The sequence below is a fragment of the Adiantum capillus-veneris genome, chromosome 30, assembly GCF_014529385.1.
Source record: "Adiantum capillus-veneris isolate H3 chromosome 30, ASM1452938v2, whole genome shotgun sequence".
NCBI classification, from domain to species: Eukaryota; Viridiplantae; Streptophyta; class Polypodiopsida; order Polypodiales; family Pteridaceae; genus Adiantum; species Adiantum capillus-veneris.
This window is the reverse complement of record NC_140960.1, coordinates 50,601,386-50,622,317: the sequence shown is the minus strand read 5'-3', so window position 1 is coordinate 50,622,317 and position 20,932 is coordinate 50,601,386. Positions and strand designations below refer to the sequence as shown.

Genomic DNA, 20,932 nt, shown 5'->3' with positions numbered 1-20,932 from the left:
AATCTATGGACGTGATCGCAATATGGGATTAGTTAATCCGACATCAGTGAGGTCCGGTGAGGATCTAGATGCGATTGCTAAATTGCTAAGAATCGCGCTCCTAGACTCTATGTGATATGATGTGATGTGATGTAACTGTCGTCTTTGTAGAAGTGTTGGATTTGTGTCATCTAGTGCGTCTATACTTAAAGTGCCTATCTATGAATTGGTTTATGGCTTATGTCTGATTATGCTGGCGTAATCGAGGGCGATTACAATTCTTTCAAGAGGGGGGTATGTCACAAAATGATGATGTGGCATGACCACCCGCGGACATTGCCTACTTTTTTTACCTTGAAAATCAAGGTCCAACAGAGTTACAACATGATGTCTTCATTTTCAACTCGGAAATTTACCCTCAAAGTTTTTTTTTTTTTTTTTTTTTGGCTAGGTTGTTTTTAACACATGAAATGTAAGGTACCCTAACACTCAAAAGCTAGAAAACCATATAACCTTGGATTTTTGAAGGCCAAGGGTGATAGTCGGAATCAACCTTGTAAATTACACTACAAACCAGTATCTGTGAGCATTACGAGGATTCTCCCTCTCTTTCACTTTCTCTCCCTCTCTAGAGTCACTTGACCTCTTGACTCTTTTTGAACTACATAAAGAGTTCTTAGTGAAGGGTGGATTTTTAGGTGCAAATCTAGACCATTGGAAAAAGCTTGTCGATTAATGTCACATGACAAGCTAATGATAATTTTAAATTATTTTTATTAAACCCTTGCGAGGGAGTGCTGACATTTGTGTACCTCTTTCTTTAAAGAGGGGCATTAAGTTTTATGTCAAACATCATTTTTTATGCCTTTGAAATATATTAAATGTGAATGTTCATTGTTACACTTTGTTTCAAAAATAGATAATATTATATGGTGACACTACATGTTTAAAAACAATAGTCACTTTCTATTTTTCTTAAAGAAGCTTTTTATTAGGAAATTATTGTCAATAGCCTTATGTAGGCCATAGTGAATTTTCACCTTGTTAAGGAGAACTTGAGAGGAGAAAAAGGTGAGGTTCAAGCAAAAAAAAAAAAAAAGGGGCCTATGTGCTCTAAAGGCATTCAGAAAAGGAAAGGAGATATAGGAAGGCAAACACTTGGCACGAGCAGGGTCAACTTCTGACGCTTTCGCTCTCTCCCCTTCTCACAGACCTTGGCAGGATGTGCTCTGTTGCACTTTTGATGTCGACAGCCTGATGGAGCTGCACCCTTTCGCAGCCCCTTGGCTTTCCTGCACTTGCTCCGATGCTCTCTTCCTGGTTGCAAATGATCTCTCTGAGCTGGCTCACACACACGAGGAAGCCCTCTTATACACGCTTGCCTCCCTCTGCCTATGCTATGGCAATGATCAACCTAAGGCGATCCTTCAACTTTGATGCAGAGCACTCTCCCTCACACACCCAACAACAACTCTCGGCACTGATCATCCCAGAGTCACTATTGTCGACTTGCGATCTTCTGACAGCAAATGTGAAGGGCACCTCTCCCTTCCTTCTTCTTGCCGCTCTCCCTTGCTTCGGCTGCATGCAGCCGTCAGCGCTTTCCCTCACGCTCTTACTCTCTCTCCTCCATTTTCAGCCTATAACCGCACCATCGGCCTTCATTGGAATTCTTTGAAGGCTTTCAACTTAGTGTGTGTTTTACTACCTTGCACCGCGTGGGTTCATCTTAGAACTGAAAAATGGCAAGCTTATTTGAGGATGAGGCCAACTAGCGTATGCTAGATGAAGTTTAATCATAATGGTTCTGACAGATTCTTCTTAATGTTACCTTTCTAATTGAAGCCAACATTCTCTCTCTTAACTTGATGAGAACCATACGATTTTGCAAAAGAAAAGGAAGTTGCGTACCTCTTTCCTCTGGCCCTCCCAATTCCGCAATACATAGCTAATCTTGACACCCTTGTCCTTGTGCTATGCAACACACACTTGTAATGCCTAACCATTCAGTGTACTTATAGACTTGCACTTGTTCTATCTTTAGGACCTAAGCTTTGTCCAAAGACCCTAGCAATTCCTAGATCTCGTAAAGTCACTGACATTTGACTACTTATCACTTTGTAGATAGGTTAGGTTTTACCAAATGTTTAACAAGCATCTTTGTGTTCACCTCTCAGTTTGCAATTCAATGTGTCTGAGCTTTAATTCATCCCTAGTTGTGAGATATCTTGAATAGTTGTAGCAGGGCTACAATGTCACTGGCACAAGACAGACAGTCAGTCACAGTTTGTCTGGAGTTCACACTGGACGGACTCTCGCCTAGACAGTGACATGTGACAGTGATACGAGTGGTGGTCTAGTGGACACCGTGGCCAAATCACCACCACCACAGTTTGGAGATAGGCTTAGTTGGACTGGACATTTTGCTAGCGGTTGGTTGCTCTTATGATTGTATATATATGTAGTTGGCTCTAGTCGTCAGAGCTCATCATCCACTTTCTATGGTCTAGTGTCTTGAGTCTTGAGTCTAGCACAGCAAACCACACCTGCACCCTCCCTGCACATTGGAGCCTCGACACCCCCATTGTACCTATGAGTCCCGGGCTTGGAGTTGAGTGTGCTGCCAGCCAGAGTCTGTATGGTTATATGAATTGTCAAGTTCTAGTTAGTTTTGAGTCTGCTATTGTGCTTTGAGTTGTTGTTTCATTGATGTGTGATGTTTTCTTTCTGTTGGAGTGAGGTTTCATGCATACAGCATCGAGCAGCACCCATTGTAAAGAGCACGACATATTTTCCCTAATATGCTTTCCCTATTACAATAGTTGTGAGCTATCTTGAGTATTTTCTTTACTTCATATGTAAATTTTCTTTTAGACTCCGGTAATATAGTCTAATTACCATCTCCATTACTTTTATTGCTAATTTTAAAAAATCCTTTTGTCATGTTTGAATCACAAAGATCTTGGGTTCCAGACTTATAAAATCGATCTTTACAATCTTTTGGGATCGGTCCTATGACTTTACCCTTTAGGTAAATTTTTGAAGGATTTGTTGAGGCAAGCTAGCAAGAACTTTGTGAAATTTCCGAACAAACAAAAAACCAAACACCAACATTGTCCCAATTTGCAACACCTCTCACCCTCGTCCTCACATCACCTCCCCTCTTGGCCTCACCCAACTCTCCTCCCCACCACCTCCCCTCAACCCCTCACCACCCTCCCCCGTCATGATTATTTCACACCCATTGTGTCAGGCGGATTAATCCCCAAGTGATCGCCATGTGATCACAATCGAAGTGAACCCCAAGGAAACTCAACGTGAACATCAAGTGATGGCCAAGTGATCCCCGTGTGATTCCCAATTGAGATGTGATCGCCTTGTGAACCTACCTATTCCAAAGTGACCACCGTGTGACCCCAACCATTCCAAAGTGATCTCCGAGTGAATACATAATGATCCCCACTCTATCACTTTTGTCATATTATACTTGAGTTCAGCAAATCGTTGAGTACTAATGTGTTGTGGTTTGTCTTTCACTTATGTTTCTGTTCATGGTTATCTTGTAGTAGTCATTACCATTTTCTTGTGGATGGTTCACTGAGAGTTAGACTTCATGCACACTGCATTGAGAGGGAGAGCACACCCAGCACAGCACAGTTCTGCTCCTATACTAAGCAAAGCAAAGACCACTCCTATGACTTGCCAGTTGCAGCATACAGCTCTATAGTCATTCAAGAGCTCTTTCAATTCCAATCTAGCTAGGGAATTAGTTGAGATAAGATTGCATTTCTTGTCACTGTTTATGGTGAGAGATATCGTTATCGGTTGTCCTTTGTTCTGCTCTCATGGGTAATCTGGCCTTTAAGAGATTAATATATCTTTCTTTCTTCCTTTCTTGATACCTAGTCATTAACATTTGGCTTTTACTGCGTTGTAGGATTTAAGACTATACTACCCCCATGTGAGATTCTATTTCCAATCCATACTTTTGTCTCGCAGTAGAGCAATGGGTTGAATTGCAAGTTAGCCTTTAGTTGATCCTCACGTCATGGTTGGACAGATTAGCCATGGAATATTAAATTACAGAGTGTAAGCAGCGCTTCCAGCTCACTTAGGATCTAGGTGAGGCCTTCATAGGAGGCTTCTATTCCAGAACTTCATTCTTTACTTGCGTCGTATGGATTGAGAGGCATAATTTACTCCATCAGAAGTCTGATCAGCCAAAGTACCTCCAGACATGGATACATGCCTATCTGTCCACTCATTTCTTTCAGTTTAGTCGCATGTACGGGAGGCACATGTTGCCCATGAAGTAGGGCAGGTAGGTAACGCATACAGGCTGTGACTTTACACACACCAATGCCATTAGCTTCCACCTGAGTCTCCAAAGCACTGTTGGTAGTCCTTCCCTCAAGCATTCTGTTTTTCCTGTCTAGTGCTGGTTTATAAGCCGGATTGAGAGTGTGTTGGCTACTGCAAGATGTTGTTCCTCTCCTTATGAATCTTCACGGGGTGGAGGAACCAGTTTTCATGTTTGCTTCACAAGTCACTTCCTATGATCACCACCGGTTCAGCCTCAGTTGGTGGAGGAACCAGTTTTCATGTTTGCTTCACAAGTCACTTCCTATGATCACCACCGGTTCAGCCTCAGTTGAGAAGATGGCTAGAAGCTCATTGAATTTGGCATGTACGCCCTCTGCCCTCTGTGCATCAGACTCTTCCCATCACTCACACGGAGAGTGTGATCATCACCTAGAGTTAGAATCAGAGGTGCATGCAGCATATTAACTACTTCGACGGAGGCTGGCACCTTTATGGTTGTAAGCATGCATCGGAAATAAAGAGCAAGATTTGATGTCTTCATGAATAGACCTTGTTCAACAAAGCGGAAACTCTAAAGAGTTTGAACACAATCATGGAGTTTTACACACCACCAAACCTTAGCTGACTGATTGATCTGATCCTGCAGTTGCACCAGTGTCTTCTTGGTAGAGGCCACAAATTTCCTCAATTCATCCAGCTCCTCGGGGTTGCCAGAAATGCTGAAACAGGCAATCCAGTTGTTGACATCACATAGCAAAGCACACACATTGTTGAAGCTTCAGACATATCTGCCTTCATGACCAGATAGAACTTATGTTCCAAATTCCAGGAAATTAACATGCTTACTTGTTCAATCGAGAATCAATCGCAGCATATTGCTCACAGAGCGATTTGTTTTTGGCAGTTGTTGAATTTAAGATTTGACATGAGAGTCTATTGGCAATATCCATGGCCTTCAAATACAGATCTTCCCCAAGGCTGGAGCATTCAACTAAAAACAAACCAAATATGACTTCGCCATCAGAATTCTTTTTGGCATCGTCAGCAACCTGGCAGAACCACAGAGAAACTCAATGTTTTCCAATAAAGCCAACTTCTAACACGGGCACAAAAACTCTTAGATTGAAATGGAGATTTTTCCAATTTCTTGAGAAGGAAACAGATCTACTTATGCAGAGCAATTCCTATTCTTTCCAGAAACTTTTAAAAAACTGCAGGGAACTCCTTAAAAGCTACAAATTGAGACTTTCTTACTTTCAGTTTCTGTGGTTACATCGCTCCCTTTTGCCTTAAGGCCTGTGTCGTTGAGGTTGATACTACAAAAAATTTCTTGTCAAAAGGACAACAGTGTTTTTCACACGACACTTTCATCCAATGGCACAAATACCATTGCAACAGGAATCTTCAATGTGTTACTCAACCATCTTGATGTGCGGTCACACTCGTAAATGGATGAGGGGCACCGAACTGCATTATGAGGGAGAAGGTGGGTGGACAGTGGTCAATTTGGTGATGTGGGTAAGTTAAGTCTCTTGAAATCACTTGCCAGAAGATAAATTGTTTCCTTTCAACTAAACCCACACTATCAAGAATTTCACTCTCTTCCTCTCTCCCACAGGCGGAGGTGAACCGAGCTAGACGACGACCACGAGTCACAGGCTACAGGGGCGTGAGCTCCCACCACCGACAGATCGAGGAGATCCGAGCCCGGGAGCGCCGTGCCACTGAGGAGCGAGTAGCTCAGATGAGGGCCGACCCGACAGCTTTCATCCGGGTAGCCTTGGCACCAGCCCCGCCCATGTACCACATCTTACATCCCCCCATTTGTACAGGATGGAGCTAGAGAGCTTGATGCATTCTCATGATTGTACTACCTTGAGCATATAGACATGCATATACCCCTAGAGATAGAGCCCCATCCCTCCTCAGATACTCCATTACCTACATTCAGTTCAGTTTTGTATCAGTTTTGTTTCATTTGTCTTTCCGATAGACGGATGACATACACGCCATGTACATTTGATTTGTCTCATAGGCCGATTTCGGCCTGACATAGACGTTAAAAATCTTTCTTTCTTCTTTCTTTCTTTCTCCTACACTAGGATTAATCCTCGCTCTTTGCCGTCTCTGAAGGCCTCCATAATCCATTAGCAAACATTCAATTTTCCTCTTCCATACTCATTTTCAAAAATTGAAAAAAACTTGTACCAATGTTAGTTTGAAGTTACTGTTTCTCTTGCGTGTCTAGCACCCCAGGCATTATCAGCCTTGTATTTGACTGTGGCAAGTGCAGACTGTGGCAAGTGCAGATACTACAGGTTCTATGGCACTTTTAGCTTGAAATTAAAATGCATATGCAAGATATATAACTCCATTTAGATGCAGCCTAAGTAATATCTTGTGATGTCAACACAATGTCCAACGCCTTTTCTTCAAATCCTAAATGCCAGCATGTTAAAGAAAATACACCAAATTAAATTGGTCAAGTAAGAGGCTTCTTAGGGTAATACTCCAAGACCGTTATAAACATATATTTAAGCAAAGAGTAATACATGTAGATTAGGGTAGAATATAATGATATACCATACAGCAAGCCACAGGGTTTTTGCACATCATAATTCAAAGTAGGTGATGGAAGAGGCTGAAAGATACACCCTTTAAAGTCATGTAGAGGTGATGTGTCACAATTTGGTGACGTGGCACTGCCCACAACCAAACCAGAGAAGGAAGAGGAAGAATCCAGCCAACAGGGTGAAAGTATTTTGAGCATCCAAACTGGTTGAGAGCTTACTAGAGCAAAACTCCAGAGTCTGAATGGCGATTGTGAGGGAATCACCTCACTGACCTATACCCGTCAAAATTGAACAAGGGCAGGACATCTTCATAATTAGAAACTCATATAAACAAAATGTTTTTAAGTTGGTAACTGATTGGCTTTTACCTGTAGATATTTTGTAATGGTCTCCTCATATTCTTCAACTGAATGATTTTGACCTTTATATTCCTCCAAGAAGTCGTCAATCTTAAGAGAGGGAAGATCCTGGAATGCCTGATAACTTTCTTCAAGTCTCTTTGGGCCTACAAAATTCTGCTCTAGAATTTCCTGAGAAGTCAAAATACTAGTAGATTTATATCTCAAAGAAGGAACAAAGTTTGCAAATGCAAAGAAAGCAGACTTCTTATGATACCAAAATCAGACCAATCTAGATCATCATAGCATACGCTTGATTAAACATACTTGTCTTGACATCCTTGTACTTTACCGTTTTATTGCACACTCGCTGGACTTTGCACTCCTAGAATTTAAAAATGATGGCAATGAAACAAAAATCAATGAGATGCATCCCTTTATGCGTATTGGCACAAATGTCTACATAGACAGAAGAGGCAGCATATATATGCACTAACTCTGATGTTACAAGCAACTTCTCCTCCGACACCATTTTTTCAAATTTTCAGAGAAGCTTTTACAGTTGCGCCCGAGACTTCAAAAGAGATTGCCCTTGTAGTTGAGAAAAGAAACACGTCCGAGCAAAGCAATGGGTTGAAACCATCAACCAGGTCTTTGTGGCTCACTCCTTTGTTACCAAGCAGAGAGTGACTAGATAGCCCACTTTTAAGTTTTACTTTGATAAAAGGTTATGCCACTCTACCCCTAAAGTGTTGATTCCCTCCATCTCACATCCTCTCCACTTTCGTATCCGCGGGGACATCCACATCCAACCAGGGTGCTTCTTTCTTGCTAGCTACTGACGTAGATTAAGCTTCGATGAATGTGCTTCAAGACATTCAATGAACTCATTGTAGTATGAAGGTTCCTATATCATAGACAAGGAAATTTGTTTCTTTCCTCATTTTTTTTAAGAGAAACATAGATCAAGAGTGTGGGAATGGTGGATATAAATCAACACGAAGGTGCATACTCCAATCTAGGCTGATAATTCCACACACCTTACCGCAAATAAATGCCTCAGCCAAGTTCCCTTCAAAATTGCTCACTTCTAGTCTCCTTTAAAACTTTAGTATGTTTTATGCTTGGAAATAGACATTTATAATAACAATTAAAAGCGCTGACAAAAATCTACGAAACACTATCATAATCTTAGACAAGAGCCAACACAGTGGTGCCTTCTTCCATGTAGGTTCATCGTTCCTCATGTTACGGAAGATCATTTTTTTTTTTTTTCCAAGAAAAAGATCCTTCTATTAGTTAATGAAAACTGCCCATAGGGCTACATCCACCTCTGCAAGAGGGGGTTACAACACGCATGATGGGGAGACTCTCCCAATGAAAAAATAGCATATATACAATGGGGCTAAATCAAGAAATGGGAGGAGGGAAGAGCCACACAGGTGGACAGTAGTGCCATCTGAGCACCCCCTGGACCATGGTGTAGAAAGGCCCAGGGCGCCAAAGTCGAAGGAAAGCCTCGCGGCGCTCCCGCATGCGGTCGGAGCTGCCCTGTAGTCCCTCAAGCTGTCCTCTGAGAGTATGGATCAGCTCTAGCCAAAAGTCACGAACAGTCTCTGCTGGTGGCACAAGGCGAGCCTCAAAGATGCGGAAACAACGGGCCCGCCAGATGAACCAAAGAGCTAGGCCGCTGATGAGCTCCCAGCACTTCTCTCTCTCACTGCACCACTCCTGTGGAGTAAGGTCTGTAGCAGGCTGGAGTGCAGGTCGCCCCCCCTGTATCACTATCATCCTGCTGGTGGAAGATAGCTCAAACTGCAGTGCCGGGCCCATGAGGGTGGACCAAGCCGCTGCCCCCCACTGTCGAGCCGCCAAGAGGGCAGGCATCAGCCGAAGAACTCGTAGCCACACCTGCTGGGCCGAAGGACAGTCCCAAAGACAGTGTCGCTGACTCTCCACCAACTGGTCACAGGCTGTACATGCGGCCGAGAGACCACTATGCACAAGCCAGCTCCCTACTGCTGTGGCTCTATGTGCAACCAACCACTGGAACAAAGTGACGCGCCTCGGCTGTCTGGAGTCCCACAGCCTCTGCCAAAAAGCTGCCAAGAACTCAACTGTGAGACCCTCCTGCTGCCAATGACGTGCTGCAGCGGGGCGGGCCTCTCTCTGCGCTGCAAGTATATGACATCCAAGCCGAACAGTGTACTGGAAGAAAGGGACTCCTGTGCGGTCTGCAGAAGAGAAGGGGTCCCTCCATAGCCACTCACCAGGATCCCACTGTACTCGTGCCAGTGGACAACACTCCCAAGCCCATAGCCTCCAGTGTCCTGTCTCGAGAGCAGATCATTTTAAATTTAGGAAAAAGAGATAGACCTGTACTATACAGTAGAGAATGTCTCTGGACTTCTCAAAAAGCCCAGCCCAAGAAGCTATACATGCTGGTTTCTTACCCACTCCTCTTGCCAGGCTCCATGGTGTATTGAGTCTTATGTCGACTCTTTTACTCATCTCATGGAAGACTGTTTGCGAACCAAAACTCTTTCAGATGCACTTTCTGCTCGTGAAGAGCGTGTCATAAAGTAGTTTTTTTTTGTTTCGAAACTTACCTATGCATCATTATTTACTACTAGCGAAAAGAAGTCAAAGACAAGCCAAGTCTGATAATTTAGAAAACCAGACCAAATGGTACTCAATACCAAGATGTTGTGATTGCAATAAAAAATTATTCATACTTGCCAAAATGTTATAATTCTTAAAGACTTAAAAAAATTATCCATCCTTGTTTTAACTGTCTGTCTTTCGCCAAATTATCTTGGTAAAAACTTGCTACATTTGGCTCAAAGATCCACGAGTTGAACAGCCTACTGCTAAATAAGTGACTGTATCTGCCCTGAGAAAATATCAAGCAGTGTTGCAACAGACGCATGCACAGTAAAGGGATCCATACAATTAACACAAGGGGGGGCAAGATTTTGGATCTGCAAATATATTTCTAGATTTTTAAAATCTTCCTTACTTTAAAACTGAATTTCATAGGGATTTATTCATGACATGTCACGAATGTTAAACACCAATTGGCCAATGATAGCAAACCTAGTACCTCAACACTCTTCCGAACTGTAACAAATCTAGCATCCTCGTTCTGTAAAGACTTCATCTCCTTAAATTCATAAATAGTTGATATAGTAGTGACCCTTGACCGGAGGTCCTCTATGCCTTTTACTGCAAGAAGGATAGAATCGAGTAGCAGCAGGACTGTGCTTCCGATCAAAGCCAGAGAAGGGTCAAACAAAAAGTGATCCCCTTCAACTTTCAGCTTAATCTTGAACATGGGCATCAGATGGAGGCTCTCTGTCTTCATATCAAGCACGTGTTCCCCCCCCTCCTTGGTTGTTGTTTTCTTTGCATCCATTTCAAGATCAACGACTGGATTTTGTTTAAGCTTCAAGTATTGCTCCCACAGACGTTTGTATTTTGCTATGGACAGCAACACAACATCAAGAAGCTGCTGAGTCATTAAAAATGATAATCGATGCACAAATCCTCGTAATTTGTCAAGAGCAGGTCCTGATAATTCTGCAGTAGGTGGAGCAAGCTCATCGATCATTGCCACAACCCGCGGAACCCAGCTGCCATCAGTATGAAAAAAGAGTCAGCCTATTCAGTAGACCAAGAGCTTGCTTTGAATCAAAAGAGATATACTCAGCAAAGACATATACTTAGCACAAGCTCTGAGTAACCAACAAGTGCCAAAATATGAAGATTCAAAGGCTTCTTTCAAGAACCACATTACAGTGTATTTACATGCCATCTGGGACACCTAATCCCCATTGCCCAAAGAATGGATCAGCCCTGTTACGTTTGAGTCTTACTCGTTGCGAAAGTTGTCAGCCACTTCTTTCAAGTAATCTTCTTGAACTAAGCGAAAATCTTCTAGCCTCAAAGGCCGCGGTAGTGTAAACAATAGGGGATTAAACAGGCATACATCCGTGATGTCCATTTCTTTGTAGAACCTTAATAAGCCCAGAAAGAATGCTTCCTCTGCAACACATAAAGTTCTGGAAATCTGCTTCTTGGTTTCGAGAAAAGCGTCTTCGAACTCAAACTTGAGTGGGAGACATCCTTGCCTGAAAGAACATTGCAAAAGATTCTACAAAAAGAATTTGTTTTTTGAATGTTTATAACCATTAAAAACACCAGCAAGCAGAAGCGATGTATCATAGGTCACACAGATTGGGCATTGTGACTGACGCAAACCTCACCCAAAACACCAGCAGCTGCCCAGAAGGGGAAAGTGCTAAACTAGGAAAGGAGGAGGGAATTTGCGATTGACTTTTTCATACTTCATGTGAAAGATATGATATCCACCCCACCCTTTGTACTGACATCAACGCCCAAAATTTTCAAAAATAGCTCATCAAAATGATATGATGCCACATAATTAGGCACCTTGTGACCCTGTCCTGCAGTGAGTCTTGCTTGATGTACTTAACGAAGGGATCCAGTCACAAGACGAAAAACGTGGAGATACATAACACCCCTGCTACTTGTTCATCTTATTTGAATACCTTGCACCCTACTCTTGAACTTGCATCCACGATGCAATGAGAGTGTTTGCGGCTTTTGATAGAGCAGCCTCCTGCATAAGCACCTACGAGGCTTGCCCTTTGCTTTTTTAAATTATACAGAAGACAAGTGCTCATATGATTTCTTTGGATACATGCTCATACACACAGAATGATGCCTTTTCAGGTATTCCTTCATCTTAGGCACTGTACATAAAGACTGATTTATGCTTACAAGGTTGTAGCAAGGAAAGTATGTCGTGCTCTCTATAGTGGGTGCTCCTCGGTGCAGTGTGCTTGAAACCTCACTCCAACAGAAAGAAAACATCACACAGCAGTAATGGAACAACAACTCAAGGCACAACAACAGACTCCGAACTCACTGGAACTCGACAAACTCATAGAACCATACAGACTCTGGCTGGCAACACATTCAGCTCCAAGCCTAGGACTCACAGGTACAATGGGAGTGTCAAGGCTCCAATGTGCACGGTGAGTGCAGATGTGCCGTGATGGACACAAGACACCAGACTCAAGACTCTAGACCATAAAAAGTGGATAATGTGTCGACGACTACAACCAACTACAAATATATACAATGATAAAGAGCCACCAACGGCTAGCAAAATATCCAAGTCCAGCTACGTCTATCTCCAAACTGCGGTGGTGGTGATCTGGCCACAGTGTCGAGTAGACCACCATCGCATCCTTGCCACGTGTCACAGCCCACACGACAGTCTGTCCAGTGTGAACTCCAGAACAACTGTAACTAATTGCCTGTCATGTGCTAGTGACATTGTAGCCGAGGCGAGAGTCTGTCCAATGTGAACTCCAGAACAACTGTAACTAATGCATGTCATGTGCTAGTGACACTGTAGCCCTGCTACTACAGGTTGCCCGCAACAAGATCATTCACCGTCTCGGTGAAAGAAAAACACTGAAAAGCTCATAGCATACCAAGACAAATGAAAGGCGTGACATATTCCCAATAAATGCTGAGCCAAACTCGCCAAAGAAACGGTCACAGTCGCAGGCAAGGTGGTCATCACCATTGGCAACACCATAGAAGGAAGAAGCAGTGCAATATAGGCACACAATATTTCATGGAGGAGGATAGGGAGAGTAGAAGGTTGAGAAGCAAAAGGTTGCAGCTGCCACACACATCTGGGCAAGGCAGGCACGGTGGTCAACATCATGGACAACACCAATAGAGGGAAGAAGCTGGTGGAAAATAGGCACACCAAGAAGGATATTTCTATACTACGCATACCAAGAATGTTAGGTTATTTTATATAGTAGTATAGGGGGGGAAGAGGGTAGAGGGCTAGATAGGGGCTAGTAGAGGTAGGGACGGAGGGAAAGAGGGTGGGCGGTCTGGGGGGGGCGGTTGGGGGTGGGTAGGGGCTAGAGATGGAGAGGGGGTGGGTAGGGGGAGGGGGGTAGATAGAGGCGAGAGGGAGTAGACTAGGGGGTGGGTAGGGTGAGTGGACTAGGGCGTGGGTAGAGAGGGGGTGGTGAGTGGGACGAGGGAAAGGGGTGAGGGGGTGAGTAGAGGGTAGGCTAGATAGGGTTGAAGGGGGTGGGTACGGGCTGAAAGTGTGGGCACACATGCCATGTCCATCAGGTGGCACATTGAAGCAACCCAACAATGTGACTGGAAGCCTGCAATCCACTAGTAGAGAACCATTCTGCAATACAATTGTAGCTACACCAGCAACAGGACTCTGATTAGCTGACAGAATTCTCTTCTCACTAGCAAGCTTGGACTGGCCATATCCACAACTTTGCATTGCCACACAGCTTTGCATCACTAGCCACTGGTCTCCCCACATCCCAGCAGCCAAAAGAATGAGCAGGAGGTTGTCAGACTTCATTTACTGGGTCTAGAGAGGGCACGGCTGAAGATGTTTCGGTAGGTAAAGAGGGTACTATTTTTTGGAGGATAGAGACATCAAGAAGCTGGTGGTTGATCAATATTGAATTCTCCATATGCTTCTTGAGACATCCTTGGGGAAGCACGTCGAAGGGTACTTCATCAAACACATAGGTGAGCTTTGCCTTGGTCGGATAGTCATACACATAGGAGGTTGAGGGTTGGGCGAACTCATACCAAAGAGATTTCTTTCCTCTTCTATGGTTTATAGGCTCCCGAAGCCCAAAGGCTTCCACTAAGGAGCAATTGGGTTATCAGCCTCTGTTCCACACTTGCTGCTGGCTGAGGTGGCTCACTAGGCTCAGCTACTGCAAAAACATTGGAAGAGGGTGTATTGGCACGCAAAGATTGAATAGAGACCCCATAACAAGGCATAGACTTGGTAGCTTCCAACCACTCCAATAGGTCTTCTTCTGACCAGTTTGATGAAGTAGGCTGTTCCAGTTCAGGGTTCGACTCCATTAACAAAGAACTATGTTGCACCCCTGGACCCATGCCACCTTCAAGTCGAATGGGTTTCATTGGGGAGCAAGGAGTATGTATCCACATTGGGTGGTACAAGACTTCACTTGTAGTTTGGATTTTGTTGTGGTTTGTCTTCCCCCGGTTGAGGGATGATTTCCCTTGCTCATCGGTAGACCATGGCTGCAACACCAATGCACTGCATGATTGGAGAAATGCTTGCTAAAGAGTAGACTTTGCTGTAATTGCCGCAATCCCTTTAGGTAGTAGCAATCCTTGCCTTCGTGTCCAGACTTTTCACAGAAGTGGCAATAAGCATGAAGGGGGCATTCGTGTGAAGGATGCCCTAGAGAGCGACATGAGCTACACCAAACCACAGCATTAGACTCCTGTTGAGCCATGAGCCCTTCTAGCTCCCGCTTGATCTAGTCCAAAGCCCCTTGATGTGGAGGATTCTCTTGTCAAAGAGAGAAGGATCTCTCATCTTGAAGAGCTTGTTGTAACTTCAATGCTGCTAGTTCTCTACGTAAAGAAATCAAGGGGTAAGATGGACTTTCCACGAGTACCGAGGCAGTTTCTACCTGAGGAGGGTCGTTGAATAGCTTCCTTGCTCCTTGTATCCTAGTAGCAACAGTGACAAACTCCTCCAAAGTGGCTTCAGGTCGGAGACTCTCTAGCCTCTAGGATTGTTGCTGAGAAGTCTTGGGAAGAGCCCTTTCCACCCACTTCTTAACAATGAATTCTCTTGGTTGCTCGGGAAGCTTAGCGACCAGCGACTTTGTCCTTGTCATGAATTCTAGAAAAGACTCATATGGCTGAAGCACTAAGTTTGCAAACTTATTTAGAACCACGAGATAGGCGTCTTCTCTGTTGAGGCTACGACCCCTGCAGAGGAGACAAATCTCCTAGCATGGTCGTCTACATCCTCTATGGAGAGTCCTTTGAAAGTGGGAAACTTTACGTTCACCTTAGCCAGACCTGTTGCTCAAGAGCTTGTTGTAAGAGTACTAGGAGAGGTGACCTAGGAGGTAAGAACTGGTTGATGGAGTGGAGGTAGATGCGTAGGAGGGTAGGGATAGCGAGGCTGGTGGACTTTGACTCGGCACAAAAGGTTGGCACTTTCTGTGGTAGTACTGCCAAGGGCTCGGAAGTGGGCTTTATCGATCTTTAGACTGCCGTGTATGTGTCATGCAGTAACAACAAGCCCACCCAAGCTCTGAGCACCGTGACCCTTGAACTTGTTGGGTAGTCTAGACCCGCTGGACCAGACCCGACTAGACCAGGCTAGACCCACTTGACCAGACCTAACTAGGCCAGGGTAGACTGGCTAGACCACTCCTGCTAGATAGGGGCGAGAGAGACTAGACCAGCTAGACCAAGCAGGACGAGGCGCAGCTGAACGCGGCAAAGATAGACTAGACCAAGCTGGACCACACAAGCACACTAGACTAGGCGAGGGGCTGAGCCAGCTAGCTCCTTAGCATGTATGCTCAGTGGAGTGGAATGGAGTGAGACTTCAGTTGAGGTCCCACTCGGCGTGCCAAAAATGAGAGCACCTGTAGCAGGGAAATTGTGTCGTGCTCTCTACAGTGGGTTCTCTTCAATGCAATGTGCGTGAAACCTCACTTCAACACAAAGAAAACATCACATAGCAATGAAACAACAACTCAAGGCACAACAGCAGACTCGGAATTCAGTGGAACTCGACAAACTCGTAGAACCATACAAACTCTCGCTGGCAGCACACTCAGCTCCAAGCCCAGGACTCATAGGTACAATGGGGATGTCGAGGCTCCAATGTGCACGATGAGTGCATATATGCGGTGATGGATCTCACAAGACACCAGACTCAAGACTCTAGATCATAGGAAGTGGATGATGTGTTGACGACTAGAACCAACTACAAATATATACAAATCATAAAGAGCCACCAACGGCTAGCAAAATATCCAGTCCAGCAACTCTATCTCCAAATTGTGGTGGTGGTGATCTGGCCACGGTGTCGACTAGACCACCACCCGCATCCCTGCCACATGTCACAGCCCAGGCAAGAGTCCGTCCAGTGTGAACTCCAGACCAACTATAACTTACTGCCTGTCTTGTGTCAGTGACAGTGTAGCCCTGCTACAAAGGTGAAAGTTTCTTTTAACAAGCCTATCATAACCGGAATAAACAAAAAATGCAGGCCTGCCTAAACTTTTAAATCAAACACCAACAAAGCTTTAAAGATCTTCAAACAAAGAAAGCAGTGAGTACTTGTGTGTGTACCTAGGTACAGGCAGTTTGGGTTGTTCACAACAAAAAATCTGTAAAGCTTGCAGCCTCGAAAAGTCCTCCTTGCTAATAAAGTATTTGTGATCAAGTATAGATTTCTTCACAATCCTACGGTAGTCAACCTTGAAACTTTCCATGAAACTGTTTACAAGATCAGGGTATCTCTTGCTAAGAGAAATCCCAGCCAGATTCTCCAGCCGGATTCTCAATGGTGCAATGAATACTTGAGCATTTTCAAATGCCAGGCCTTCGATGAAATCACTACATCTCTGTATTTTTCATAGAACATTGAGAAACAAAATTTCTTTTTAGTATATGGCATTTATACTAACAAACCCATAACATGTAATGGGCTTTGCGCAAGTTCTACTTTCTTGTATACAAAAAATTCCTCATAGATAGATAGAAAACTTACAAAAACAAGTCCAGGATTGGTGCAGAAATAGATCTTAGTTAGATAAAAAATTGGTGCAATAATGATTTGAAAGACTCATGATCAAAATGAAAAGTCATCACATCACTTGTTCCCACAAAAATACTCCCTAGCAAAAAGAAGTTTCTTGCTTGAAAGTAAACCATTCACTCTGATAGGAGGTCGTCTATACAGGGCTAGACCAGACAATGTAATCAGAGGCTGTGTCAGCCCTCATGACATTCAGCGTCCACTCGAAAATGCTCATGGTGGTGTTGCGACCAGCCACTATCCATGGCATATTATTGCACAACACATCCTGTAAAGCAGTTCATGGTGGCCCTATTTGTTGACAGATGCCATTCGGTATGCTCAGTCATGTGACACTCGCCAAAGGTGCACCACGAAGCCAACTAGGCAGGATAACAGACCTCTTAAAATCTCCACAGCCTGGCTTCCCTTTGAGGGATGGGACACTCATTTCATTGGGCTTATCACTCCAACTGCCCAACCTAGCAAAAAAAAGTACATCTTGGTGGCTACTGATTAGGGAACAAACTGAGCTGAGGTCAAAGCTACTGTGGACTTCACCTCTGAAGTGCACTGCTGCTATTGTGGCTAAGTGGCTGTATGAGAACATCCATTTCCCTCTAGAAATCGCTTTTGATCAAGGCTCTCAATTGACTGAAGCATGAAAACAGGACCCTTTGCATTTCCCTCAACAAAACCAGACGAGGACCTGGAAACTGCAAAGCCAACATAGCACCCCAAGTGTAAATCCATTAACTAGGCCAACACGAGTTATGAGAGTGCATACTGCCTGCATATCCACCAGTTTGTGCCCTGTCTCGCCTGAACAACCATTGCAATTGCAAGCTTAGCTGCCCCCTGTGATATTGATGCCTTACAGTTTAGTCACAATGGCTTTTACCATGGACGGGGTTTCAAGTGCATAGCACAGACGGCATTCAGGAAATTCAGAATTTTCTGCAAGAAACGGAAACAGAAATTTCGGAAACGGTTTTCAAAATTGCAGAGATTGTATACAAGTGTGTAATGAACATGTATGCATGATGTGAGAACACCTATATGCGTAGTATGTTTGAGAATTGCATGCATAATTTGGAAACACCTATTTCCATAGTGTGGATTTCTCCCTCTCTCAAGAACTTACTCCCTCTCCCTCTCCCATTGTGGTTCTAAAACATGAAGACGCAAAATGGCAAGGACGACCCTCTAGAGAATGCCATTCAAAAATGCAAAGAAGAATGTGCAAGACCATTAACAAAATTAATCGCAACCTCGCAGGCACAATAAAGACACTTGAAGAGCACGTGTTGGTCCTCGAAAGCACGATAAACACACTTGAGGATCGTGTGACGGCCCAAGATGAGGAGATCCCATTAACAAGGAGGAGCTTGCAGAGGTGGATCACAACACACGCTCGAAGAGGGAGAACTTCAACCCTCAGTAGTTGACGAACTCGACACGATTAAAGAACAAGCGCGGGCCATCAAAGGAGGGGAGGAGCTGCACAAAGAAATGACGACTTCGTGGGTGGATGTTATTACAAAGCCCCAACAAAAAGCGGACGAGACTAAGAAATGCATCAAGATCACCAATAAAGGAAAAGGCAAGGAAACAACCCCCAACTTGACACTAGAAGAGAAGCAAAGAGGCGTGTGTATGCCTTACACGTAAGGATTCGTGGCCTCAAAGACAAAGATAATGTTGATGAAGAGGTAAAAGAACTCATGACTATGATGGGGATTAATGAGCCAACGCATACGAGGGCTTGGAGTGTAAGCAATAAGAAAAGTGGAAGCAATAGGGAAACCTCAAAGGAAAGGGCAATTATCCTTCATTTCCCCTCAATGGAAGCGAAGAAGGGATTTTTGAAGCAAAGACCAACTCTTAAGAAGACGGGCATCTTTCTTGGAGATGACCTCAAGCTCTAGCAAATTGCTCATATGCAGGAGGTATTGCTGGATTGTCACGTGTACATCTAACCCTATGTGCATCTGAACAAGCCATTCCAATTCTAGGATTCAGGTTACCCTAGGAAGTGTTCTGGAACCCTTGTGAGCCTGTGAGCAAGCCGTGCATGTCCAGGCACTTAAGAGTAGTTGCGTACCCTCTGATTGCACAACCCAGTAGCAACTAGCATTTGGATTTTCCAAGTCAGTACACCCAAATTTCCATGGCATTTTGGGGCAGGCAGAACAAGCATTTTATATTTATTTATTTATTTATTTGATGCCAATTTCCAAGGTCAAGGGGCTGTAGGGAGGCCTGCTCGACCCAGCTTGGATTCACTATATAAGGAGGAGACGGGGCATCCATTTCTTGCAGAAGAGGCAGCAGAAGAAGTTACCCAACTTGCAGAGTCTCTCCTCAGCAGTACCGGCAGGAAGCCTAGCATTTTCAGCCCTCACCACCTGGCGTTTCTTGCAACTCCAGATTAGCCTTGCGTTTTCAGTCCTCAATACTTTCCGCCAGCCAGTCAGATCAGCGTTTCCAGTTTTCAGCCTAACCCGCAGCCAGATCGGCCCCATAGCCTCGCACATCTCAACCTCTCCACTAGCAGATCCTCATCAACTCATCAGATTAGCCAGCGTTTTCCATTCAACCAGCATTTTTCAGAATTCAGCAGATCAGCGTTTTCAGCACGTTGTCTTCGAGTCGTCGTCACCACCATCCACTCTGACACGGTGTCAAGTTTTAGCAGCAGATCAGCATTTTAAAAGCCCTAGCGTGTTCAGTTTTCAGCCCGTACTCGTCGACGCCACCATTGTCGTCGACATCGTCGGCAAGTCCATTGCATCTAGACCACTGTGCCAGATTTGTGCAATCTAAAGCATAGACCTCTCTCGCCATAGAGACGGGGGCCCTTGGAGGAGGGTTTGACAACCCATCTGCTCTCTCTCTCTCTACGCGTAGAAGAAGGGGGGGGGACATCCTACGCGTTAAAAATTGGGGGGAGGGGGGGGGGGACCCTACGCGTAGAGAAAGGGGGAGGGACATCCTACGATAGCATGTGGCAGTTCAGTGTAGCACACAGGCCACGAGTAGCAGCCCCCACTCGCTACACATTCACACGGGGGACAGATTCTGTATACATGGACGGAATCTACAGACGCCTATGCACTGAGGACCCGGGGCAACCTCTGGAGGACCTAACTGCTATACTGACACAGACATTACATGAGACAACAGGAGAAGCATACCCAAACACCAAGCCTGAGCAGAGCCGCCGATCAGGGTGCATGCCTCAGAACAGCTGGTACGATGAGGAGTGCCGCCAGACTAGAGCAAGACTTCAGAGGGAGGTGTTGTTGGGGGACGTCACTCACAGACAATCACAGATTGACTTCCGACGCTTCGTGCGGCGGAAGAAGAGGGCTTTTTTGGCTCAACTCGAGCAGGATCTATATCAACTATTCTTGAGTCAGGACTCGCGTGAGGCGTGGCGGCTCTTTCATGAGCAGTCCCCCCCCCCCCCCCCTGCTATTTCCTCCGCAGAGACCTGGGGTCACTACGCATCATCTTTGTAAACAGTACCTGGACAGCTGCCCCTCCCCAACCCACCCGATCCATGCCCACACGCATCTGTCTTTTTCACCTCTGAGATGGTGAAGATAGCTATTGACAAAGTGAAGACTGGGAGAGCATATGATCATGACGGCCTAGTCGCTGAGCATTTCATGCATGCCAAAGACCTACTAGCAGAGCTTCTAGCAATTATGTTTAACCATGCCATGTGTGAGGGCCTACCGGACACTTGGAGCCTATCTATGATCGTACCTATCTTCAAATCAGGAGACCCCATGGAGCCTCGGAATTATCGCACTATTATGATTGGGCACACACTGGCACGGTTGTATGCATCCATTCTTGAGCAACAGCTGAGTAGATGGGCAGAGAGGGCAGGAATATGTGCAACTGGGCAGGCAGGATTCAGGAGAGGCTTCTCTACTCTTGACCATATCCTGACACTCAGGGCCATCATCGAGGAAGGCAGATCTCATGGGAGACGGATCTATTGTAGCTTTGTGGACTTCCACAAAGCT

At 44.8% G+C, this 20,932-nt stretch overlaps 1 protein-coding gene across 21 annotated transcripts in view; it reads right to left on the bottom strand.

The window, feature by feature from the left end:
• The window catches only part of LOC147417935 (uncharacterized), a 260,362-nt gene that overhangs the window by 166,318 nt on the left and 73,112 nt on the right, over nt 1-20,932 (bottom strand). For 12 of the 21 annotated variants that reach the window (XM_086506524.1, XM_086506523.1, XM_086506516.1 and 9 more), the window contains exons 4-10: nt 16,445-16,719; nt 11,089-11,343; nt 10,317-10,845; nt 7,244-7,405; nt 7,094-7,147; nt 5,149-5,351; nt 4,919-5,021 (exon numbers count right to left, since the gene is read on the bottom strand). In XM_086506524.1, coding sequence (XP_086362650.1) covers nt 4,919-5,021; nt 5,149-5,351; nt 7,094-7,147; nt 7,244-7,405; nt 10,317-10,845; nt 11,089-11,343; nt 16,445-16,719 — 1,581 coding nt within the window. The other 9 variants (XM_086506517.1, XM_086506520.1, XM_086506529.1 and 6 more) reach the window with 9 other exon arrangements.